This window comes from Girardinichthys multiradiatus, chromosome 18 (assembly GCF_021462225.1).
Source record: "Girardinichthys multiradiatus isolate DD_20200921_A chromosome 18, DD_fGirMul_XY1, whole genome shotgun sequence".
Lineage (NCBI taxonomy): Eukaryota > Metazoa > Chordata > Actinopteri > Cyprinodontiformes > Goodeidae > Girardinichthys > Girardinichthys multiradiatus.
Genome location: NC_061810.1, coordinates 9,453,070 through 9,479,670, shown reverse-complemented (window position 1 = coordinate 9,479,670; position 26,601 = coordinate 9,453,070). Strand labels below are relative to the sequence as shown.

General features: G+C 44.0%; 1 protein-coding gene across 9 annotated transcripts in view; it reads right to left on the bottom strand.

The window, feature by feature from the left end:
- LOC124883973 (eukaryotic translation initiation factor 4 gamma 1-like) overlaps positions 1 to 26,601 on the bottom strand; it is a 57,425-nt gene that overhangs the window by 17,824 nt on the left and 13,000 nt on the right. For 3 of the 9 annotated variants that reach the window (XM_047391498.1, XM_047391499.1, XM_047391504.1), the window contains 8 exons: positions 26,520 to 26,552; positions 17,077 to 17,097; positions 16,443 to 16,634; positions 16,197 to 16,299; positions 7,488 to 7,624; positions 2,620 to 2,712; positions 1,185 to 1,275; positions 56 to 1,051 (listed from right to left, as the gene is read on the bottom strand). In XM_047391498.1, the coding sequence (XP_047247454.1) occupies positions 56 to 1,051; positions 1,185 to 1,275; positions 2,620 to 2,712; positions 7,488 to 7,624; positions 16,197 to 16,299; positions 16,443 to 16,634; positions 17,077 to 17,097; positions 26,520 to 26,552 (1,666 nt within the window). Of the gene's footprint in view, positions 1 to 55; positions 1,052 to 1,184; positions 1,276 to 2,619; positions 2,713 to 3,414; positions 3,755 to 7,487; positions 7,625 to 11,539; positions 11,595 to 16,196; positions 16,300 to 16,442; positions 16,635 to 17,076; positions 17,098 to 26,519; positions 26,553 to 26,601 lie in introns of those variants that run through there. The other 6 variants (XM_047391502.1, XM_047391505.1, XM_047391500.1 and 3 more) reach the window with 5 other exon arrangements.

Below are 26,601 nucleotides of genomic sequence, written 5' to 3'. Positions count from 1 at the left end.
TTTGAGAGGGTTTGTAAAAAGAACACAAAAGCTCCAATTTCAGCAAGAGACTGACCTTGCATAGTAGTTTCTACAGGGGATGGGGTGACAGTGGGCGGACTGGGAGCCTCCTCCTTGTCCTCTGCTGTGGGAGGAGGAGAACCAGACACTGTCTCAGATGTGTTGTCAGCTGAGGAAACTTTCTCTGTAGGAGAAGCCGTCTCTTCCTTGGCTTCGGTCTGGGGCTGTGAAGCATCTTCCTCAACCTCAGGGACAACCTTGGTAACTACATCCTGTACCTCTGACTGAGAGGGTTTTGCCAGGATGACCGCTTCGACAGGAACTTCTTCATCAGCAGGAGCAGATGCTAATTGGTCAACAGTTGTGGGTGTGGCCATATCAGTTTGTTTCGCAGTGACATCAGCAACAGAGCTATGCGCGACAGACTGCTGACTTAAATCCGGTTCAGCTATAGGACTGTCATCGCGCTCAGACGTGTTGACAGCAGAACCATGGGGGACCTGGTTCTGAGGACCTGGGAGTGGGAGGCCGTTGAGCAAACGAAGCTCCTCAGGCTGAGCAATGGGAGATTCTAGTGTGTCCTCCAATTGAGTGGGAGGTGAAGTAATTGATGACTTTTCCAGCTCCATGCCTGCCACACCGTTAGAGCTGGGGGTCTGGGTGCTTAAAAAGTCTGAAGAGGCTTTTACCTCATCGTTTTTAGTCTCTTCCTCTCTGGATTCCTCTTCTTTTATTTCATGGTCCATGTTTTCTGTTTTGTTCTGTGCAGAACAGGTGGGGACAAGGTCAGGAAGGGGTGCAGGGTAGGCAGGGACCTCAGGAGCTGATGGGGGGGTAGGTGTGGGTCCTCTAGGTGGGGGGGGAGCATCCATCACATCTGCAGCAGGAGCAGAAGGTCCAAGGTTGCTGAGGGGGGCGTTTATGGATTCTGAGAGAGGAGGGGGGGCAGACACCTTAGTAACAGCGGACAGGGTTTCAGTGAGGATGGGGTCAACCTTAGGAAGCTCAGGGGTCTGTGACAAGGAAGGTGGCGTAAGCTTCCCTCCGTCATCTAAAAACAATTTAAATAAAGAAAAAAAGTTGCTAAACTGTGGTAATAAAATGTTATACGTTAAGAATAAATAGTTAATCGGTTTTGTGAACCAGCCCATCCCCACCCAAAACAAGAATTAGGTGGCACTCACCTGGTCTAACCACATTCGTTGTAGAAGCACCTGAAATACTCTCACCATTGGCCTGAGGCAGCGGCGTATTATCTGACCCAGATACGGCTGTCTGTTGGGAGACACAGACAACAAAAACAAGGCGACATCTTACTGCTAAGGATGACACATTTTTCTGTTTTACAAGGGAAAAAACACATTTATAAATTTAGAGTCTCTTGCAAAAAGATTCAAAAGCATTGAATGTTGAAGTATATTTTTAATCAGGAATTAATATGATAGACCAACGCAAAGTAACACTTAACTGTGAAATAGCATGAAAGTAAGGACTAAACACAAACCATTTTGTTTACAAATAAAAATGGGAAAAGTGTGATTTATATTTTTATTGGATCTCCATTTACACCTGATACCGCTAAAATACAGCTGCTCCACCAAGACCTCAGATGTTTGTTAGACAACAGTAGTAACTGGAGGAGCTGCAGAGATCGACAGCTCAGGTGAGAATCTGTTGGAAGGACAACTATCTGTCGCACAAATCTGACTTTTATGTTTGGCCTGCGTGTGAAGTTGCCACATGTAGGGGACACAGCAAACCTGTGGAGGGTGCTCTGGTCAGATAAAACCACAATTGATAACTGTGGCAGAAAACACGCGCAACAACACCCTGAACAAACCATCCCAATGGTGAAACATGGTGGTGGTAGCATCATGGTGTGGGGATGCTTTTCTTCAGCAGTGACAGGGCAGCTGGATAGAGTTGATGGCAAGATAGATTGAGCCAAATGCAATTATAGAAGGAAACCTGCTTAAGACGGCAAAAGACTTGAGACTGGAGCAAAGGTTCACCTTCCAGCAGAACAGTGATCCTAAACACAGCCAGAGCTACAGTGGTGGGGTTTAGATCAACAACCTTCATGTGTTACAATGAGCCAAGTCTAGACCTCAATGAAACTCAGAATCTGTGGTAAGACTCTGTCGATGTTCACAGATATTCTTTATCCAATCTCACGGAGGGTCAAATTCTCCGCCTCTTCATGTGCAAAGTTGGTAGCAAGCTGCTAAAAGTGGTTCTCAAAGTTCTGATACAGGGCAACAAATGACATCTTTCACTGTTTATTTCTAAAAAAGGAAAACATTTAAAACCTTGTATCCTACTTATCATTAGTCTCATAGCATAACCGCCGTTATGCTATGTTGGTCCATCACATAAGATCTATAAAAAGACCCTGAAATTTGTAATTGCAATGTGAAAAAACGGGGTATGAATACATTTACAAGGCATTTTAACAGTAATCTAACCAGCTGTTTTGTAGTACCTCCAGCAGAGGGCATACTTATGAACGTAGAGTCTGCAGACTCCTAATGTCAAAGGTTTTAGTGTGAACACATTTATGTTCAGTCTGAATTGATTAATCTATCTGATTGGACTTATTTACGTGCTACTTCAGCTCACCTGTGGGGGCGTTGGGGTAGAGCCACTGCGGCCCCCTGACATAATCTCCTCCGTGATGTCCTGGCCTCCTCGGTTGGGATCTCTTATTCTGATCTAGAGAGGAAAAGAAGCAAGTTAAGAGCGAGACATAACAAGAGGCAACACATGGTAATTTAGGGGTAAGGGACTCCCACCAACAGGTTTAAGACGCAAGTCAGACGAATAAGAAATAAAGTTTTAACTTTGATGAGTACCACGGAGGAACGGCAACAATTATAAGCCCTTTTCTGTGTTCCCCGTTTAGCTCATTCGACTAACTCTACATCTCTCGCATTATGAACATTGTTACAAACAAACTCCTAATACCCCTTGCCTTATAAATTCCTGTGTGGCTCAACTGAGTCAATAGTGAACCTGTCTGCCACCATGAATCTAATCAACCAACCTGAAGCCAAATTGTGAAATTCCAGTGCTGGTTTAAACTGGTGTGAAAATGTTCGACTCTGACAAAGGCAAAGCATAATAAGGTGTGACAACAGTAGCTTTCCATGTGTGCACACACACACATGACACACAAGGGGAGCAAACAAGTGAGTAAAAATCTGCTCACAGAGTACAAGCGTTTCTGCTTAGCTCTGATCTCTGTCCAATCATGTGGTATTTGTAAAATCTGACTCATAAAAGGAAGCTAAATGCTAGCAGACAGCTACAGGACAGAGTATGATCTACAGACATTACAACTCAGCTGGTACAACACGTTTCCTCTCTAACCTACTTTTAAATAAAGAGGAACAATGTTTGCTCAACACTACTGACCTTAACTGGTTTTGTTTGCAAGTCCTCCCCAAAAGCAGTACAAACCCTGGTGGGCCTCTTTCATCCCAAAGCTGGAGTAGCAGCTCCTGCTGACCTTATGCTGGACTTTCAACTCCACAAAGCAGGTTGGGGGTGGAAACAAAGTAGTTTTGCCTTGGTTTCATTCGGGTAATACACTGCCAGGTGAACAGCCCAGCAGAATAGGACTGCGCAGAGCCAGGCCTGACTGTCAGTAAGCTAGCTAGCAGCCTGATCAACCCTCTCTCCTGGGCTGAACAGAACAGGGAGGGAAAAAAGGGAGAAAGAGACTGGCCTTGTAAAGCTATGAAACTGGAATGTGCACCCCCGCCCAGAGTCACACACAGTTAAAAAGGCCCTGAGAGAGGAGGAGGGGCATGGAGCATGGAAGGAGCAATGGGAGGGTTTCCAAAAAAAAAAAAAAAAAGTTAGCATTATCAAATAAGCAGCAGCTTGCTGAATAAACTCCCTCTCTGTTGCACATGCAAACTAAAGAAGTTACTCAACAGATTTTACTTTCAGCTCACACCTTCTGAAAGCAGACCAAACTAGAGCAGGAAGAGGGGGGACTGCCACAGCGGCAGCGGAAGGTTAGCCTTTTAGGCTCAGAAGGGGGAGGAGACCAGTGGCCACGTGGACCTTAGCTATGTGCTGACATGTCCTTCAGCCCCCTCCTTACAGGACTTTCTCAGTGGGAGCAGGAGCACGTCCACAGGCATTTTGAAAAAGGTGACATACTATGCTACAACTTTTGCAATGCACATGTTAAAGAGCAACATCTGGTTAGCTTGTTGTGAGTTTAATATGCCAAAGTGATTGCTAGAGACACGAAAAGACCTGACTACTCAAAAAGATCAAATACAATCCCTTTTCTTTGTCTAATAAGGATATATGTCACAGCAAAAGGTTTGTCACAACAACCTTTTGCTGAGTTTTACCTGAATAGAGAACAAACCTTCAGAGTAATATCCCTCAATTCATAGATGAGTATCAGTAGCAGCTATTGAGCCCTTTGTTATGAAGTATCAAGTAAAGTTGTCATGATGCTAAAAATTCAAACTCAATACCGATACTAAGAAAAGGACTCAATACCATTTACGCCACTGTGGCAACATTCTTTGAAGGAACTGGGTTCGTTCTAGCAAAGAGCAAAGCATATGATTAATTACAATATGACAAGATATTAAATTCCTTAATTGGGGTAAAAACCAAAAAGCATGGAGAAACTGCACAGTATCACTTTACTGTTTGGCAAAACAGTAGACAAGATACATAATATATGTGTGTTACTATACATCATGGAATTATGTACCTTTTATTTTCTTTTATTATAATTGCTTATCTTTAGTATGCCCCTGTGTGCTTACATTTGCCTGTCAATTTGCTATTGATACTAATACATTTTACTACTGATGGAAACATAAAAGGATCATTCTACACTAAAATAAATTGTGTTTTAAACAAAACATACAAAACATATTTTTTACAGTTTAAACAAGGATCTGGTCCATGCAAACGTATTCAACAGCAGCCCGGTAAAATTTCTATCTCAGGTAATTTTGTATAATATTTCCTTTACTGATGAACTACAGTAGCAAGGTGGGTTGCTACAGGTTCCAACTTGTTCTGCTCTAATCATCAGCTTCATCCTGGCTCCGCCATAACCTGTGTTATTATTAGCCACATTAGCCTCCAATGCCTTTACCACTAAACAGTTGTGGACGGGAGCACCGGTTTGCTTCGGTGCCTCACTATTTAGTAGTTGATTGAGCCATCAGCTGATTTTCCTGCATTAATTGGTACCGCTGTAGAACGGAGCGTTGTGTGATGTGAAACTTCGCAGATAGCTTGAGCTTTTGTCGTCTTGGAGGCTTACTACTTCACTGTTACAGATACAGGAACTTTACTGACCTTTTTAATTGCTCCTTTTCCATCAGTAACTACTCTACTCAACTCGTCTGGCTCTAAAACAGTTTGGTTCGTTTTGCATTACAACAGAGTACCATCTCAATGTGGGCAGATTTGTAGTAACAGAAGAACAACAGACTACTACTCAGTCTCCAACTGTTGTCAGACTCATAGTGGAAGAAGATCCAGACACGGCTGTGGGTGGCAAGACGAAACACTCTGGATATGGAGAGTTAGAGGGAAGCCATGGAGGGGTATCGAACTGAAGGGTATGAGCTAGAGGACGTGTGAGGGGAAGCTAATGCTACTGAATGCTAGCTTGCTACAATGGTCATATACACAATAAGCCCCACACACCAGCATCTTTTCTCTGGTCAGAAGATATGTTGAATAATCCCAGTTTCAAAGAAAATCAAAGTAAGAAGGGTTTAAATGAAAATATCTATACATATGATTCGCCACCTCTGATATACCGCTGACATTAAGACAGGAAATCATAAACAAAAAAAATAATTATACAAAAAAAGTTGGTTTATTGTTCTTCTGCCTTACTAGCTTGACCAACAGATCAGGCACTTAGAAATGCTATTTTTTCCTAGCCAATTGAACCCATCATAATAGTTGCAGTTCTTGGGAACCATTTATTTCATAATTTATATAAGTCTATAAATCCTAAGAATATTAAATCACAAACGAGCTTTCCGTCATTTTTCACAGGACAAAGGTGATCTTAAAATGCATTTTTCTTGAACAACCAGAACATTTTTTGTTTTTCTAACGCAGAATCAACATTACGTAATATGGGTGACAACGTAACACATGTAACAACAGAGCACAGCTGACCAATGTTTAAAAAGCAGAAACTGCTGTTGTCTATACAAAATACATTTTTAACTGAAGTATTTGAAAAAGATACGTGCGTCAACTTATTGGCAACACAGAAATGCCAAAAACAACACAGGCTGGTGAGAAAACTAACTGCTGACGGCCTTGCACACTTTGAATGGCACAAATCCTCCTTGGAATAACATTACTGTAATGCAGGTAAACCACAATGAGTAGAAAACTAACCGATTCTGTGGAGACAAGTGATACTTTCAGCTGCTTCCATTCACTACAGCTTGTTTACATGACCCTTGCACGTCAAGCTAAGGTGAACGATGCCAGAATTTTAATTCCTCTAACAATTTTTGTCTCAAGCAGCCATTCACCACTGCAGTGAATTACAGGCAGACCAAGCTTGTCACAGAGTGCATGTCAGTCTTGATGTGGGTTGCCTGTTTTTTAGGTCTCCCAGCAACTTTATTTGGATTACATATCTCCTGACATCTTCCTTGCTGGACAAGTCACCAATAAATGGCTTTGCTATCACTAATTTCCTGTTACATGCTCATTGTGTTATGCATTGATATCAATGCATAACACAATATCAAAGTTTCATAACTTGTAGGCAATTTTCAGCTGCCTTCTGAGTTTCATTTTTCATATTTAAAATATTTCTTGATTTCGAACATGAACAATGTTGAGCTACAAGCCTTCTGAACATAATTTAAGAGCAAAACTAACAAAAACGATGATAAGTACCTAAAATTTAAGAATCACCTTTGATTTTATTTGAACTAGCCCCGAATGCTTACTAAGAGTAATTCTATTACTTCTTTGTCACCAAAAACTGGAAATCATAACAGAGTACAACACATACCATTTATATACATGTTTCACTTGAGGCTTATAGTCCAATAGTCATTTCACTATATGCAGAGATAATGACAGCAACATGAAGGTAAAATAATCAGGAACAGTGAGCTTATCGCACACGTTCTGTTTGGGCCTGGAATTTTCTCATGAGTAGGAAAGACATATGCTCACAGATTTGCCCCAAAGGTTGCTGAAGCTTTGGCACTACAGGGAAAAAACTGATCTTTACAACGGAATAAGAGAAACTTTCCATGTTAAGTGAACTGTTCTTTTAGATCTGCGATATGTTTATTAAGGCCTGAAATGCAAGCATATTCATTATTAATTAAAAGTGTTAGGAGCAGGTTAATCAGGTACTACAGACACGCTAACACAGATCTGCAAACTCAAAGCCACAAAGGCACAGTTTTCAGCGAGGCATGTTTTGTGTTACAGACCGCTGACTCTACCTGTTTGCGTTCCCGTTTGGTGGGGATGTGTTGAGAAGGCGGAGGCGGTGCTTGCTGTTGTTGAGGGGCCGGGTTCATAATGACGGGTGCCGCCTGCACAGAGGTGGGGAATGGAGGCTGTGCAGGGTAGTAGGTCCCTGTTGTGGATAAAACAGAAGGAGGAATGTAAACCAACATACACTGACCTAATCCGAGAGGGGTAAAACAAGGCTCTGATCTACTCAGGATGTGTACACACACACACACACACACACACACACACTCCCTGTATGGTTACAAAATGATAGTGTTGTCCAGATCTTTTATGTTCTTTATGTCTTCAAGGCACTGAAGGAAGCTGCTGACATTTTGGCTGCATTAGATTTTAAACTAAAAGTTACTATGTGAATTTCCAATGCATCAGTAGTTTTTCCACATTTTGTTATATAACAGCCTTAATCCAAAATGGATTAAATCCACTTAATCTATTTTTTTCTCTAACTCCACACACAATATCCCATAATATCAACGAGAAAAAGTTTTTTTTTTTATGCAAATACTTTGAAAAATAAATATTAAGAAATCGCAATTGGCAGCAAAACAGTCCTCTTCAATAATGAGGCCACACGCTTAGCATATCCATCTTTGGGCAGTTTGGCCCATTTCTCCTTGGAAAACCTCTTAAAGTCCGGCAGGTTGGATAGGAATGTTGGTGCAAAGACCCTTTCAGGTTTATCCAGAGCTAAATCAGATTTAAATCTAGACTAACTGGGCAACTCAAGGGCATTCACAGTTAGCTTGAAGCCACTCCTTTGGTATATTGGCTGTAAGCCTAGGTCCATTCTCCAGCTGACAGATACAGGGGTTGGACAATGAAACTGAAACACCTGTCATTTTAGTGTGGGAGGTTTCATGGCTAAATTGGACCAGCCTGGTAGCCAGTCTTCATTGATTGCACATTGCACCAGTAAGAGCAGAGTGTGAAGGTTCAATTAGCAGGGTAAGAGCACAGTTTTGCTCAAAATATTGAAATGCACACAACATTATGGGTGACATACCAGAGTTCAAAAGAGGACAAATTGTTGGTGCACGTCTTGCTGGCGCATCTGTGACCAAGACAGCAAGTCTTTGTGATGTATCAAGAGCCACGGTATCCAGGGTAATGTCAGCATACCACCAAGAAGGACGAACCACATCCAACAGGATTAACTGTGGACGCAAGAGGAAGATGTCTGAAAGGGATGTTCGGGTGCTAACCCGGATTGTATCCAAAAAACATAAAACCACGGCTGCCCAAATCACGGCAGAATTAAATGTGCACCTCAACTCTCCTGTTTCCACCAGAACTGTCCGTTGGGAGCTCCACAGGGTCAATATACACAGCCGGGCTGCTATAGCCAAACCTTTGGTCACTCATGCCAATGCCAAATGTCGGTTTCAATGGTGCAAGGAGCGCAAATCTTGGGCTGTGGACAATGTGAAACATGTATTGTTCTCTGATGAGTCCACCTTTACTGTTTTCCACACATCTGGGAGAGTTACGGTGTGGAGAAGCCCCAAAGAAGCGTACCACCCAGACTGTTGCATGCCCAGAGTGAAGCATGGGGGTGGATCAGTGATGGTTTGGGCTGCCATATCATGGTATTCCCTTGGCTCAATACTTGTGCTAGATGGGCACATCACTGCCAAGGACTATCGAACCATTCTTGAGGACCATGTGCATCCAATGGTTCAAACATTGTATCCTGAAGGCGGTGCCGTGTATCAGGATGACAATGCACCAATACACACAGCAAGACTGGTGAAAGATTGGTTTGATGAACATGAAAGTGAAGTTGAACATCTCCCATGGCCTGCACAGTCACCAGATCTAAATATTATTGAGCCACTTTGCGGTGTTTTGGAGAAGCGAGTCAGGAAACGTTTTCCTCCACCAGTATCACGTAGTGACCTGGCCACCATCCTGCAAGAAGAATGGCTTAAAATCCCTCTGACCACTGTGCAGGACTTGTATATGTCATTCCCAAGACGAATTGACGCTGTATTGGCTGCAAAAGGAGGCCCTACACCATACTAATAAATTATTGTGGTCTAAAACCAGGTGTTTCAGTTTCATTGTCCAACCCCTGTAAACCCCCCAGTGTGAGGTCAAGAGCGTTCAGGAGCCGGTTTTTATTCAAGATGTCTGTACATTGCGGCATTAATCTTTCCCTCCATCCCAACTAGTCTCAAAGTTCCTGCTGATGAAAACCTCCCACAGCAGGATGCAGCCATAAGAATGCATTACTATAGGGATAGTATTATCCACGGGATGAGTGGTGCCTGGTTTCCTCCAAATAAGATGCCTGGCTTAAGAGTTCAATCTTAGTCCCATCAGACCTAAGTTTTATTTCTCGTTGTCTGAATGTTCTTCATGAGCTTTATAGCAAACTCCATCCAGGCTGCTATGGAGTAGCTTCCATCTGGCCACTATACCATACAGGTCTCATCGGTGGATTGCTGCAGAGATGTTGTCTTTCTGAAATGTTCTGTCTCTACAGAGCAACACTGGATCTCTGAGAGAGTGACCATCAGAATCTTGGTCACCTTCCTGACTAAGGCCCTTCTCCCCCAATCACCAAGCTTAGACAACAGGCCAGCTGTAGGAAGAGTCCCGGTGGTACCAAACCTCTTCCATATATCTGATGTTGGAGGCCACTGTGTCCCCTGAAACCTTCAAAGGAGCAGCCATTCTTATGTATCCTTCCCCAGATTTGTTCCTTTAGACAATCCTATCTCAGAGGTCAATTGCTTTGACTTCATGCTTGGTTTGTGCTCTGATATGTGGTACTATACACAGACAGGTGAATGCCTTTCCAATTCCTGTCCAATTAACTGAATTTATCACAAGTGAGACAAATTAAACTTTAGAAACATCTCGAGAACCATCCGTGGAAACACCAAACATTTGAGCTTTATGAACAAGTTTGTAAATACATGTAGTTCCTTAGTTTTTAAAATTACTTGTGAAAACTTTCTGGATGCACAGTACTAAATCCAATTTGACCTAAAGGTAGGCGATAAACCCTACAATACTTAACCAGACCCAAACTAACAGTTCTCAATCCATTTTTTGAATATTTGTGTATTGTAGCTAAAAAAACCTAATCAACACCACTTTGTTAGATATTTTCATCAAACTCAGACTTTAAATATAAAAGCTGCTACAAACAAGAAAGGAAAGATGGGCTGAGTGAGTGAGTGAGTGAGTGAGTGAGTGAGTGAGTGAGTGAGTGAGTGAGTGAGTGAGTGGAAACAAAGCGGTTTTCACTACTCAACTCTTTTCTCCATACTTATATATGCCAGAAAAAATGAATAAATCAAATCTCATAATCTTCCAGACTTTGAGACACTATGTAATAAAGTGGAAAGAGTAAAGAGTGGGCCCGCAGACCATGACACAGCAGTTCCTCAATGAACTGCCCTGCAGAGCTGACCCTCAGCCGTTAACGCCAGCTTTATGGATCACATTCAGAAAACCGGTGTCTATGTGAGGAACATTTACCTCCAAACCCCCTATAAAGTTCCTACTAGTGGAAAAAAAACAAACCCGGACAGTATAAGTCAACTTGCGCATTAATATAAACACAGCCATGCAGAAACATTACCTGGCTTTTAACTGTTTTGTGACAGGTCAGGACCAGAGGAGGAAAACCAAACTTTAAATCAAAGAGGCCTTTCTAAGGCACAGCAACAGCTAGCTGCCGCTCAAGTCTCCCTCCCCTTCAGGGTGCATTTCACCCTAACTGACATTACTGAGTCTGCATTGTTGACCAGGAGCAGCACAGCCTAAATATAGTCAAAAACCCACTCAGACTCATGGACGAGTCTGCGCAGGAGTGAAGGAAGGAAAGGAAGGGAGACGGGGCCCATTGTCCGACCTGAAAGCCAAAAGTAAGATGACACATTTCTTGGACATTGTCCGTAAACTGTATAAAAAAAAAAAAAACAGGAGACTGGACTCTCATTTTACTGAAGCCTGGATGGGCGGAGCTGGGGGGCAGTGGGGTAATGCAATGGGGAATAACACCTACCCTCAGAGTCCTGCTGCTCCTGTGATCCACGGTTCCCCATGTGGAACTTTAGCTGAATGCAAAACAGTGTGTGGAGGGGAAAAAAAGAGGGGGGTTCTCTTCAAACCCCCTCTCTAACTTGCTCCAGTCCACTCTACAGGTTCTCCTTTCAGACTGCCTTCCTTTAATACTCAGCCCACCGTCCCTCAGATGGAGCCCGTCTCCACTTAGCTCCTCCCACTGACCTTCCAAGTTCCTCCCTCCCCCTTTTCCCACTCTGGACTTCATGGGTTCAAAGACTCCCTTACCTCTACAACACAGGCAAGTCATATGATTAGCAGTGGTGACGACATGAGAGCCAACTATAGTGGATTGTTGGGGTGGTATTGCTTATCTAGCCACTCTTGGCAGGTGGGAGTCCTAAAAACAGCCATGAAGCCACGTAAGACCACCAAACGTTTTTCACCTGACTTAATCCTCAGAGAAGGCATAGCAACAACATCTCAAGTGTTTGGAAGCCTTTTACTATTCAAAACACTAAACTCCAAAGACCTCAGTCAACAGTTGTGAATCCTCACAGACACCAGATGACAGGGGTTATACCCCTAATATCCTCCGAACAGCTAAGATTATGTTCTACATATACGTAAAACACTAGAAAACTGACAGCCTTTGTGTCGTTCTAACATATTTGAAGAGATGTAAATTTATTATCTACAATCCCAATATTGAGAAATTCTCATCAAATAAATTAACAATAAAGACTACGAAAATTACCTTCTATAAAATCTTCGTTCTAAAAAAAATGCAACTTCTGGCGAAAAATAAATGACGACAAGCCCACATTTATTTCCACTTAAAAAAGCTAAAATTACAGATAGGAATATCCCATCAAATAGAGATGATCAGAACATCTCAGAATTTTGAAGGTGCTTTTCCCTGTTGCTCCTGTCGATATTAAAGTACATATCTGTATAATCAGAAAGACTAAACAAGTTTAACTTTCATAGGAGGTGTGCAACCTTTGCTCTGTAAGACAAACATGAAGGCCAGATCAAAGTTTGCTAAAAATACTAAAAGAATGTTGAAAAAGACCAAAATATCTTGAAAAGGGTTCTCTACAGATGAGAGTAAAACTGAATGATCTGGACACCAGAACATTGGAGAGGTTTGGCATGCATTCCTGGAAAAGAACCTCATAGAAAATGTGAAACATGGAAGTAAAAGTGTCATCGTTTGAGAATGATTTTTCTGCAGGATGCGTGTAACAGATGGTGCTTCAGGAAAATGTCAGACCATCGGTAAAAGAAATACACCTTAAACTGTAGCATAACTGGACCCTGCATTATGACAATCACCTAGCACATTCTCAATAAATCCATCAAGGACAGACTGAAAAATTCAGGGCAAGGCAGAACCCAAATCTTGATCTCATTGATAGGTTGTGGGGTGACATGAAACGAGCTTCAGATGCCAGAAATCCTTCAAACATATCACAGCTAATAGAGAGGAGTGGGACAAACTTTCCTCAGACTGATGTCAGATTGGTAGATGGAAACAAGAGCTTCATACTTTAACTAAAGGGGATAGGACTAGCTGTTATTGGGGTGGGGTGTCCTGACTTTTTTTCTCAGAATACAGATTTTTATTCATCTTATTTGCTGAAAGACTAAAACAAGGTATTTTTTTGAGTTTGTCTGTGAATAAAGTATGACACCCCAAATATTAACTACCAAAAATCTGCTTAAAATGAGTTTCGGAGATAAAAAAGTAACTTTTGTATATTAAAAAAATAAAAATGTCATGTAAAAAATAAAATTGCCAGTTGACAGAAATGTAACATTATTCAGCTTGTCTGGCCCTGAGTGATAACTTATCATTCAAAGTAATATTAGGTTAGCTAGCAACACTTTTCATCCTGGAAGCTGATACTGACGGAAGAGGGCTTTAAAGTTAGCCATTTTGCAGTATCAGTGAGGTGCTTGCAACTGTATTGTCTACAGAGGCAATTTGCAAGGGACTGTCCACTATCTCTACATGCTCATCCAGGAAGAGTGAATGTTGCAAGTCACTGACTTAATGCAATCTGCTGGGTTGTTGGGGGGGTCTACATATCAAGGGAAAACAATGTTTACAGTTAGCAATGCTAATGGTGCCATTATAAAATGCTAAAGACAGTGTGAAATGTCAACTCCATAATCATTTGGTTGTTTTGAAAAACACTAAAAGCCTGTTTTACAGTGAGCGCTCTCTCTCCCCCTCTCACAGTGTGACGTTGCCTTTGCTCTTAATATGAATAATGACGACTCACAGCAGGACGGCTAGAAAAAAATGATTCTGAATGTATGTAGTTAAAAGTGAAAACAGCACTGGCTAAAACACAACTCAGATCAGTAAATCTAGCTGAGATTTAGAGACCACTTCATCTGTTATCTCAGACATAGACGCTCTGTGGGGAAGAAAGACCCTAAGTCCACAAAGTAGACATGAACAACTGATAAACTGTTGCACAACGCATTTTAGAAGCAGCTATTGCTGGATCAGTTTCAAAATGCAGTATAGAAACTAAAGGGATACATTACAAGTTAATTTTGTCATTCAATAAATAAATCGTCACATCAGTTCAGTTGAATATTTTATCTGATTTACAGATCTAACATATCCAGCGTCATATTCATACAGCAGTATAAGAAATTCAGGAACATTACATTAGCATTTAAGAGTTGAAGACATCTAAATTGGTTTGGAGAGGGTGACTTTGTAACTGTTTAGCTCAAATTGATCATAAAAGTGTATAAAAGATAAAATATGCAGGTCATGTTTCATAAAAATCTTCAGTCAATACATTATTAAAGAAGTTCTCAGGATTGGCTGAATTCAGTGACTTCTGCTTTAAAGGTTATGACACAATGAGATCAAATGAAATGCAAAGAACAGGACATTGTGTGATAGGAGGGTCTGCATTCAGGCCTCTGCTGATGAGCTACAGTTTCACAAAGACAACACATACCTCAAATGCCTGGCAGTGAGGGGTCAGCAGGGATGCAGCAAGCCATCATCAGTTACTGTGCTGTACTGACACCCGATCACCTCTAGATGGTGGGACAGCACAGCAACAATGCCTGTATACCTACAGTTGTTCGCTAAAGTATTCCCAACCCTTGGGATGATTCATATTTTCTTACATTAAAACCTCAAACCTTAATGCATTTTATTGAGATTTCACCCAATAGTACGAAAAAATGATACAACACTTTTCAAAACAAAACAAACAGTCAGTCATTTTCTACCGCTTATTCCATAGTGGGTCGCGGGGGAGCTGGTGCCTATCTCCAACAGTCTATGGGTGAGAGGCGGGGTACACCCTGGACAGGTCGCCAGTCCATCGCAGGGCAACACACAAACAACCATGCACACACTCATTCATACACCTAAGGGCAATTTAGAGTGACCAATTAACCTAACAGGCATGTCTTTGGACTGTGGGAGGAAGCCGGAGTACCCGGTGAGAACCCACGCATGCACGGGGAGAACATGCAAACTCCATGCAGAAAGACCCCCGGTCGGGAATCGAACCCAGGACCTTCTTGCTGCAAGGCAACAGTGCTACCAACTGCGCCACCATGCAGCCCCAAAACACACATAAGCCTGAAATTTGTGGTGTGCATTTTATTCAGACCTGCTGAGTCAATTCTTTGTAGACCCACTATTTGTTGCAATTACACCTGCAAATCTTTTGTGGTACTTCTTGACCAGCTTTACACTTCTGCAGACTGAAATGTTGCCCATTCTCCTTTTCAAAATAGCTCAAGCTCAGTCAGATCGGATGGTTAATATTTACATCTTATTACAGATTCCCAATTTGATTTAGCTCTGGACTTTGACTGGGACGTGCTTTGATCTAAGTTATTCCCTTGTACCTCTGACTGTATGTTTGCTGTAACTGTTGTTAGATGAACCTTCGCTCCAGTTTTAAGCCTTTGAAGTCTTCAACAGGTTTTTCTTATAGAAAGGTCTTCCTTCTCCTTGCTGGAGAGATGGATACAACCACTACCAAGTTGCAGCACAAAGATCATTATACTGGTAGTTTTCTTCCACAAATGGTGTTCTACATGGAGGCCTAAAACTTTTACTATGTTTCATTGAACTAAAAACTTTTCTTCTAAATGCAACCCTTCAGTTTAAAGTGGAAGTCTTTGTTTTGTTAGGTTTGCCATATTTGTTCCATTTCCACTTCTAAACTACTGTACATCTATCTCCCCGACCTTGGTCCACTAATGTACTCGAACTCTGAGGCCCTCACAGAACAGCTGTAATTATATTGAGATTAAATTACACACAGGCAGGCTATTTAGAAGTTAGGTTCCTTCTGTAGGCAACTGATTGCACTTGATTTTATTTAGGGGTTTCAGAGTAAAGAGGGCTGAACACAACTGCATGCCACACTTAGATTTTTATGGACTTCATTATGGTCTACCACATCAAATCCCAATGAAAAACATTGAAGTTTGTGACTGTAACAGAAATATTTGCTTATACTTTCTTTCAGCCTGCCCTACATAAAACATGATTTGTTACACATATTTTCTAACCAGTGACTTGTTTGTATGCGATTGCCCTAATGTGTGTCTTTCTGTGTTCAGATAGCACAGCTGAGGCCCCGAGCAGAGCCTCTTACCATAAGTACCATATTCAGCAGGGCTGGTGCCTGGGTAGAAACCTGGGGTTCCAGCTGGGACCGAGTATTGCTGGGGGGTGGCCACGTAAGTTGGTGACCGGTACTAAAAAAAATAACAGACAAAAGATTAGGTGTTCAAAACAAAAACAGATTAAGTAAAAACAATTGAAGGGCATTGTGCTGTTAAGTTCAACTAAGAAAACTTTAAATGTTGTGAAACTTAAGACACATATTGAATCTCGTTACCTGTCCTATAAAGTAGGCTGGCCCTTGTGGTGAGCTGGGGAATGATAACTGCTGCTGGGGGATCATCATCATTTGGGAGCCAGGGCCTGCCTGGTAAACATGGGTGGGTGTCACAGGTCGAGGAGCGTTGCTGGATGGGACGCCTCGGGGCCCGCTGCTGGGAGGCAGGCTGCCCCTGTTGGTGTAGTAGGGCTGAAAGTGGAAGACAAGGAAAGGCAATGTGAGCAAGAGAAACCCAGGTGACAGAAAATATTGGAAGAGGATAAAAAAAACAAGAAAACAACATTAATTCTCAGTGAAAAACACGCAACTGTAACAGAATACACTTGCATAATTGTGTGTCCTAGACAAGCCAAGCTAACATGTTCAGCTAGGCTAACAGTTTGTGTATGAATCTATGGCCAGGATCCAACTGGAAACATATTGGGCCCACCTGTCAGCAGAGATAAAGCAGCTAATACCGGTTCATTCAGAGCCTCCTCATTGACATTCTGCTGCAGGCCTGGGAGCTAACCACCACATCCAACAAACTGACACCAAGCCAACAATGCAAACCCCTGCCAACTCTTGCAGACACACACACACACGATGAGAAATATAAGACAAGTGGGGAAGAAAGCTGAAATTGAGTTACCTGTAGCGATCTGAAGCTTCCCTTCAGCAGCACAAAGAGATCAAACACAGAAACAGCAAACAGTCAGGAGGTGGAAGGTGCAGGATTAAGAAACAAAAAGCACCACAATCAGTTAGAGCAGGGGAACTGTCCCTTCTGAGCCAAGCAGTGAATAAACAAAGAACATGCAGAAAACAAGAACAGTGAATCCAGTAAACCAAGAACTCTGGTGTTGAAAATAATTTAGTATTTTTAGAAGATTGATAATAACATAAAACGAAAATTACGTATGAAACTACAGTTCTATGAATACCGGATGACCACCAGAGGGCGGTGCTGAGAGCACTGAATGTTCCCTTCGTACATGTGCAGTTCGAGTAATTATACCAACAGAGTCACACCTGTGATACATCGGATGACCATAGAGGCTATATATACAGGTCCTTCTCAAAATATTAGCATATTGTGATAAAGTTCATTATTTTCCATAATGTCATGATGAAAATTTAACATTCATATATTTTAGATTCATTGCACACTAACTGAAATATTTCAGGTCTTTTATGGTCTTAATATGGATGATTTTGGCATACAGCTCATGAAAACCCAAAATTCCTATCTCACAAAATTAGCATATCATTAAAAGGGTCTCTAAATGAGCTATGAACCTAATCATCTGAATCAACGAGTTAACTCTAAACACCTGCAAAAGATTCCTGAGGCCTTTAAAACTCCCAGCCTGGTTCATCACTCAAAACCCCAATCATGGGTAAGACTGCCGACCTGACTGCTGTCCAGAAGGCCACTATTGACACCCTCAAGCAAGAGGGTAAGACACAGAAAGAAATTTCTGAACGAATAGGCTGTTCCCAGAGTGCTGTATCAAGGCACCTCAGTGGGAAGTCTGTGGGAAGGAAAAAGTGTGGCAGAAAACGCTGCACAACGAGAAGAGGTGACTGGATCCTGAGGAAGATTGTGGCGAAGGGCCAATCCCAGACCTTGGGGGACCTGCGGAAGCAGTGGACTGAGTCTGGAGTAGAAACATCCAGAGCCACCGTGCACAGGCGTGTGCAGGAAATGGGCTACAGGTGCCGCATTCCCCAGGTCAAGCCACTTTTGAACCAGAAACAGCGGCAGAAGCGCCTGACCTGGGCTACAGAGAAGCAGCACTGGACTGTTGCTCAGTGGTCCAAAGTACTTTTTTCGGATGAAAGCAAATTCTGCATGTCATTCGGAAATCAAGGTGCCAGAGTCTGGAGGAAGACTGGGAAGAAGGAAATGCCAAAATGCCAGAAGTCCAGTGTCAAGTACCCACAGTCAGTGATGGTCTGGGGTGCCATGTCAGCTGCTGGTGTTGGTCCACTGTGTTTTATCAAGGGCAGGGTCAATGCAGCTAGCTATCAGGAGATTTTGGAGCACTTCATGCTTCCATCTGCTGAAAAGCTTTATGGAGATGAAGATTTCATTTTTCAGCACGACCTGGCACCTGCTCACAGTGCCAAAACCACTGGTAAATGGTTTACTGACCATGGTATCACTGTGCTCAATTGGCCTGCCAACTCTCCTGACCTGAACCCCATAGAGAATCTGTGGGATATTGTGAAGAGAACGTTGAGAGACTCAAGACCCAACACTCTGGATGAGCTAAAGGCCGCTATCGAAGCATCCTGGGCCTCCATAAGACCTCAGCAGTGCCACAGGCTGATTGCCTCCATGCCACGCCGCATTGAAGCAGATATTTCTGCAAAAGGATTCCCGACCAAGTATTGAGTGCATAACTGTACATGATTATTTGAAGGTTGACGTTTTTTTGTATTAAAAACACTTTTCTTTCATTGGTCGGATGAAATATGCTAATTTTGTGACATAGGAATTTTGGGTTTTCATGAGCTGTATGCCAAAATCATCCGTATTAAGACAATAAAAGACCTGAAATATTTCAGTTAGTGTGCAATGAATCTAAAATATATGAATGTTAAATTTTCATCATGACATTATGGAAAATAATGAAATTTATCACAATATGCTAATTTTTTGAGAAGGACCTGTATGTCTACGTCCTCCAAAGTCTGTTCCTACAGAATCTTCTCGCGGAAGCAAGGATTCTGAGTGACAGAGAATCTCTGGAAGTCATCCGGGATTCATAGAACCGTAGATACATACGTAACCGTCGTTCTATTTCATCCCTACTGACCGGCAGAGGGTGGTGCTGAAAACACTGAATGACTAATACTAACCATGTCACAAGGAATCCTGAGCACATACCTCACTGAGTGGGGCCAGCAGAGCCTCCCAAAATAACTTAGCCCAGGGGATGAGGGGCAGCCACATTAACATTTTAGAACCTGGCAAACGTGCTTAAGGAAGCCCATGATGCAGCAGCACATACGGCCTCCAGCAGAACCCCCTCATACCAGGAGTGAAGGCTATGAGGGGTGTGAAGGCCCACTCCTGATAGAGTGGGGCTTCACATGGACCGGCAGCGGACAGCGCCTTGCAATGTAGGCGTGGCAGATGACATTCACAATCCAGTGGGATAGACGACGTCAAGAACGAGGATAACCCAGCCTGGGACCGCCATAGCACAGGAAAAGCTGGTCTGAGCATCTAACAGCTGCAGTGGCTGCAACGTACGTCTCCAGCGCCCATACTGGGCACAATGACTCAGACCCATCCGCCGTTGCACCTGACTGAGGTCGAAACCGAGCCAACCTCAATGGCTGGTTATGGTGCGAACTAGACAACACTTTAGGCACAAACGCAGTGTTAGGCCACAAGGCGACACCAGAATCATCCGGGCGCCATTGGAGACATGAGGGACTGACAAAAAGAGCCTGCAGCTTGCCAACCCTCTTAGCCGAAACAATAGCCAAGAAAAAAGGCAGTCTTTTACGAGAGCCACATGAGGTCCGCTTGCAGCAAAGACTTGAAAGTGGAACAGCACAAAGCTTCGAGAACCAAGGGCAGATCCAAATCAGGCACTCTACGGACCAGCGGTGGGTGCAACCTAGGCACACCGCGCAGGAAAAGAGAGACCATATCATGGCTCCCCGCCATTCGGCCGTCAACAGGTGCATGAAGACATGAAATTGCTGCAACATATACCTTGAGGGTCAAAGGAGAGCGGCCCTCATCAAGCAGAGACGGGAGAAACTCCAGAATAGTGGGCACCAGACAAGAAACCAGATTTTCATTGCAGGCAGAACACCACTAAAAAAAAAGACACCATCTGTTGTCATTCTGCTGAAGAGTGGAGGGTGCCCCAGCACTCAATATGGTCCGCCTGACAGGGTCGGAACACCCAGTCAGCCTCCCAGTGGCCATGCCCACAGCTAAAGACGTTGAGGGCCGGGGTGTCATATCCGTCCCTCTAACTGAGACAGCAGATCCCTCCTGGTTGGAAGACACCATGGGGTGTCGTGACACAGACTCCGAATGAGCTAGCGTGTCCTGGCCCAGTGTGCCTGACGTCCCTGTTAGGGAATACCACAGGGGCAATGAGTTGACTCCTCCGTGGCGAACAGATTCACCTCCGCCTGACCAAAGCAGCCCCAGATCATGTGCACCACATCGCAGAGAAGGGACCATTCTCCCAGAGCAGGGGCCTGGCGAGAGAGAGTCTGCAACCTCATTGCACTCCCCCGGTGAATACATCGCATAGGGTGGACAGATGAGGAGAGGCCCACTCTAGAAGATCCCTGGACACCTTTAAAAGGCGCCCCGATCTGGTGTCTCCCTGATGGCTAATGTGGTGAAAAATAGAGGTGTTGTCTGTTCAAACTAGCACATACCGTCCCTTTAGGGTCAGAAAGCACCTGAGGGCCAATGAGTACAACAGGCAGCTCCAGCACGTGTATGTGTTCTGAGCGCTCCCGCTGACGCCAGAGACCCTGAACCACTCTGTGTTGCCACACAGCGCCCCAGCCCATGGGGCTGGCATGTGTTGTGACCACCTCCCTGCAACACACAACTAACCCCCTAGGGACGGCTCCTGGAACAATAAGTCCCGTCTCGCCATGGAGCTAAGGCACGTCAACGTCACCATGAGCCTGTGCAGCCTGGGGTCCAGGCGAAAGCTGTTGATCCACCTCTGCAAGGGATGTAGAAGGGGCAAACCCAGGTGCACAACACGAGTGGCTGAAGTCAGTTTGCCTAGCAGCTGCAGGAAGGTGATGTAGGGAAACCGCCTGCACAGCCTGAATCGACTGACCAACTGGAGCATGTCGCCCACACTGAGAACAGATGGACGAGCCCTCATAATAGTCGAGTCCAAGAGCATCCCGAGAAAAGTGGTTGTATGGGACGGAACCAGGCAACTATTTGCCAAGTTGACTTTGAGGCCCAACTGCGACACATGAGCAAGAAAGCTGCAAGTATCTTGACAGGCACCTGCCCGAGAGGGGGCACAAAGAAGCCAGTCGTCCAGGTATGGAAGAACCCTGACTCCGGAGCCCCGCAGAGGAGAGAGGGCCGCTTTTACGCACCAAGTAAACTCCCTTGTCGAAAGGGAGCACCCGGAATATCCAATGGCGACCCCGATAGGCAAACCTGAGAGCGATGTTGTGCCGCAATAGGCACATGAAAGTAGACGTCCGTCAGATCTATTGACGTAAACCAGTCTCCTTTTGCAACGGCCTGAAGAACTTCCAACATCGTAAGCATGTGGAAGGGAAGCACCCTCAGGAACTGATTGAGTCCCCTCAGATATAAAATGGGGCGAAAACCGTCTGTTTTCTTTGGCACGACAAAGTCCCCATGGTTGCCACAGAAGGTCTACAGCCTCGATTGCACCCTTGGTCATGAGGGCAGAAAGCTCCTGGTCTAGTGCTTGGGATTTCACCAGGTCGGTGATAACAGTCATTTTGACCCGGCGTGAAAAGGGGGGCCGCCGTCGAACTGTAGCCTGTAACCGTGTGTCAAATTGGCAACCACCCATAGATCCACAGTATGAGCAGCCCAGAAACTGAGCTGCTGATGGGAAAAATGTCCGACGGCAGGCCCGGTGGCATCATCTTCGATGCCCACTGCCCCTGGGAGCCAGGATCCCGACCAGGATTCCCAGGTCTGTCTAACTGGGCGGCGGATTGGCTGACGCAAGTCCCTGCTGGGTCTCTGCTGCACCTCTTGGAGATAGAAACCCCCAAATCTATCACCATGCCGAGGTGGCGGTCGAGCACTGGGGCTAACAGAAGGACGGCTCAAGCGCTTAGGAGGAGGAGGGGGCATACTCCTGCGGAGGCCAGAAAGCTGCTGGCTAGTCTGGCGCGCCTGAACTATTTGCTCCAATGCCTCCATGGCTGCTGATCCGAACAACACCCCCAGCATGACTGGGACACCCCTGTGGGTCCGCACGACATGCTTTGGTCAGGGGACACTGCGCCGGCCAGACCTGTCAATGAGCTCGGACGAGAAAAGACATGACCCGGCTGAGCTCTCATCTGTGCAAATGCAATGCTGCGTCGCTAAACCCAACTGCTGCAGTTGCACCACTAGCGTCCTGAAGGGATGCAGAGAGGGCAAACAAGAGATGTGCCATGGAATTGCCAAGGCGTCCAGCAAGCGCTCCTACATTGTATGCTTAACACTGGAGGTGATCCGTAACCCGACATTGAGTACGTGGGCATCAAACATCAGGACGCGGGGCTTCATCTCTTGACACAATTAGTGAGGCAACAGCAGGTTCAACCGCCGGCATACAGTACAGGCCTGCCTTGACTGACTCGTGCATGGCAGTGAACACTTGGCCGTCTGTGGAGAGACGTGACAACACTCTTGGATCCCGCCAACAGGCGTGCAACTCAGGTGGGAGGGACAGAAAAGGGAGAAGGGGCCCGTCCGTGCCTGAAAAAAGCACTTCCTGAGGCAAACTCCTCTCCTAGCGGGAGTTCCAGATGCAGCTGCCTCAAGGCCATACACACAACCTCTCGCAGAGAACTGTCACTGGGCTCACCAACTGAGCTCTGCGAAGAAAATGAGCCACTCTCAGAGGCTTGGGAGGACTGCGCCTCCTCCTCATCTCTAAATTAAGAGGCTGACGCAGCCAGAGACAAAATATCCTCCTCTGCAGACAAATCAGGCATGGGTTGGGAAGAGAGGCCAGCATTTCGAAGTGAGGCATCAGAATGATGCGTTTGCAACAAGGACTTCATCTCTGCTAACTCCTTCGACAACAGCTCCACCCTTGTGGCCAGGCCCTGGTCAGACTTGGCCCGCTTCCTCCCAGAGTGGGGCTCAGAGACTGTGGTCTCACCATGGTGCTTTGAATGCCTGAGGGGAGCCACCTGCCCAGAGGGCAGGAGGTGCATCATCCTGAGGGCACAACTGGGCCAACCGAGCCACCCTCAACGCATGGGGCATGAAACTACAGTTCATGCAGGGATTCTCAGACAGCGCCTCCACCAGGTGATTACGCCCAAGGCAGGTAGGGCACAGGTCATGGCCATCGTCTGCCTGAAGTGCAGCCCCACAAACCATGCAGCAGTGGGAGCCATCCATGTCAAGATTGAAAATGAGGCTCACCCTAATTCAAATAGGAAAATAAATAAGCTAAAATCAGGCGAGGGGGCACTAACGTTGCAGTCACCAATTATAGCAGAGCAAGCAAACAAAAAGAGCCCAAGAGGCTGCAATTGGGAGCGGAGGGTGCAAACGCCACCATCATCACTATAGCAGAGCAAGCAAATGAAAAGAGGCTAAGCACAACTAAGAAAAGCCGACACCGCACTGTCGGTTACACAGGGAGAGGGGGCGAACACCGCTGCAGTCACCAGGTATAAAAATCAAACAAATCTAAAGAAAGCTTAACGCCGTGATCCGAAACGGACCACACAGTCGAGCACACTGGAAGAGGGGGCGAAAACTGCTGCCGTCACCAGGTATAGAGCCAAATTAACAGCAGCCAGCTGCAATAACACCACAGACACAGTAATAAGAAGCCGCGAGCTGGGAGAGGGGGAGCGAACGCTACAGTCACCAACAAACAGCAAAATTACCTGCAGAAATCCTTCACTAAGATCAACCTGTTGCAGCCCTGGGGAGGGCGAAAATACCACAACTCTAGCCAGCAAGCGACAGGGTTTCCAGGCAACGGCAAAGCAAAAGCTCAAGCGAACAGCGCGCGAGAAGAAATAAGGAACAGAGCCTCAGATGACGTAGACATATATAGCCTCTGTGGTCATCAGGTGTGTCACAGGTGTGACTCTGTTGGTATAATTACTCAAACTGCACATGCCCATAGGGAACATTCAGTGCTTTCAGTAGGGATGAAATAGAACTATGTTTCTGAACCAAGAGCTATTGGGTTTTCAATAATAATAATTTTAATATTTTTCTGTAATGCTTTAATAAACTATGGGTTGCATACAAAACTTAAAACTACTTATTTCAATATTTGAATTAATGCTTGGACAGCAAAAGTTGTGCTATCTCAGGAGTTCTTGATGGAGGATATTTACAGACAAAGAAGGTTTTCCATCTTAAATGAGGAATGTATATTTTTTTGCAGTTTAAGCTTAATTACTGCTCTGAGTGGGTTGTTCTTTCAGCGAATGGCATATTTTAGACTCTGGATACTCCAGTTAACAATTATTCTATTACTAATTTAATCAAGATAAAGTAAACATACACTGCACAGTTCCCTTTATTTCTAACTAGTTACTCTAATTATTCTTTTTTTTAATTCTAGTTCAGACACATTTGAAGGGTTTTCTTTTGTCAACTGAAGACTTTTACTTCCTTAGGTTTGCATTCTAATTTCCCCTCGGGGATCAATAAAGTATCTTTGAATTGAATTGAATATTTCACGGCCAGAGGTTCTGCCTTAACAGCACAGATTGTTTGGTTTTTAATGAATAATCCTGATGAGCAGTCAGTCACTTAGCTGCACCGGACAGCAGTCAACACAATGTCAGTCAGGAGAACTTGGGAGGAATTTTAATGAAGGAGTCAAACTAATGGTTGTTTATTGTGATAAAATGGAAGTAAATATTTACCATATAACATAACTTTAGTCTAACACATTTCATAGAACATTCTGCTTTTTTTTACTCTTTCATTCAAAACATTTTCACACTTTTGTGGATATGTTGGTGCCCTGCTGCTTATCAGCTGTGACTCCATTTCATAAGTCTAATTTAAACAGGAAACCGGAAGCCAGCTATTGACCAGAACCAGCCCTGATTTTCAGCTTGATCCATTTACTGCTCCATCCAGCTATCGCTCGTGAATGCGAATGTAGCGATCACATCACAAATACACAGCTGGGATAAATGTGGTAAAATAAAATCTTGATTGATCAATGAGGTGCTGAGCGATAAATGTTAATTAAGGCACGTTTCTAAAAATGTTATCTCCAACCTTTAGTTCCTTAAACCTCACTACCCTTAACCCTTTCACTAGGTTTGACTTGCCTCGGAAGACGGATCCGGGATTTCTGTCACTCACACTGGAACACGGCCACAGTGGAGAATGTTCTTGTTCCAAGTCTGAAAACCAGGGACCTTCACTAAATATTGAAGTGCTAAATACTCTTTGAACTGTAACAACGTATTTCTCAGCATTTTATTCATTCAGGCACCAAAGGAACATTTTCACAACTAGAGGTTGGACAACACTGTGTGCCACAGGTTTAATGAGATACACACCACCAGAAGGGCTAGTAATCAGTTTCTGCCTGTGTTTTATATGTGCAGCAGCCATGCTGGTTATTGAGCACGGCGTTGATGTATTTCTGACAGGAAACTCAGACAATCCAACTTCAAGTACAACAATGAAAAAGAAACAACAGAAAATCTCCCCTTGGCTGTTTGACGAATGAATTTCCACATAAGGGCAGACATTTATTTCCCAATGATCAACAAAGCCCCAGCTCGAAGATTCATGGAAATCTCAAAGTACAACATACCTACTTTTGCTGAAATTAGAAATTTTGAGAACTGTTGGAGAAAAATAATCTGGTTAGGGAGAAATGTTCCTAAATTGCAAATGCACCTTAGTACAGCTTGTTTCAGTGCATTATTCTATGATGTTTTGTTCTGAGAAGCTTTTTGGTTGACTTCTTCATTAGAACTTTCACCAAGCATCACTCTGACCAGTCTGCCACAGGTAACCTTATAATTACGCCACAATCCAACTCATGAAGGAGAAACCTTTAGTTGAAGCTGATAAGGAACATCTTCAGGATCACAAGGCTGAATACTAATATATATTATATACTGAGATAATCTGTAGTTTAATGTCCTTACAGGTAGTAAATGATTAATCTGTGCAAGCAAATTCAGCCATAATGTCTGTCTACAACAGAGGTGTTTCAGTTTTAATGTAATATATAAAGTATTTTGTTGAATTTTAGGTGTTTTATTTAATAAGCAACAACAGCTGCTCCTTAACTCCTAAATCATTTAGGGAGAGCACCACAAAGGACAGGGACCCCACCACCCGGAGTTAGTCAGCTGTGCTGTTAGTACCTGTTGGTGTAAAGGTCGGGGCCCAGGGGCAAACTAGAGGAGAAGGAGAGGCAGACGAGACAAAGGTTAAAGACAGAAGCTC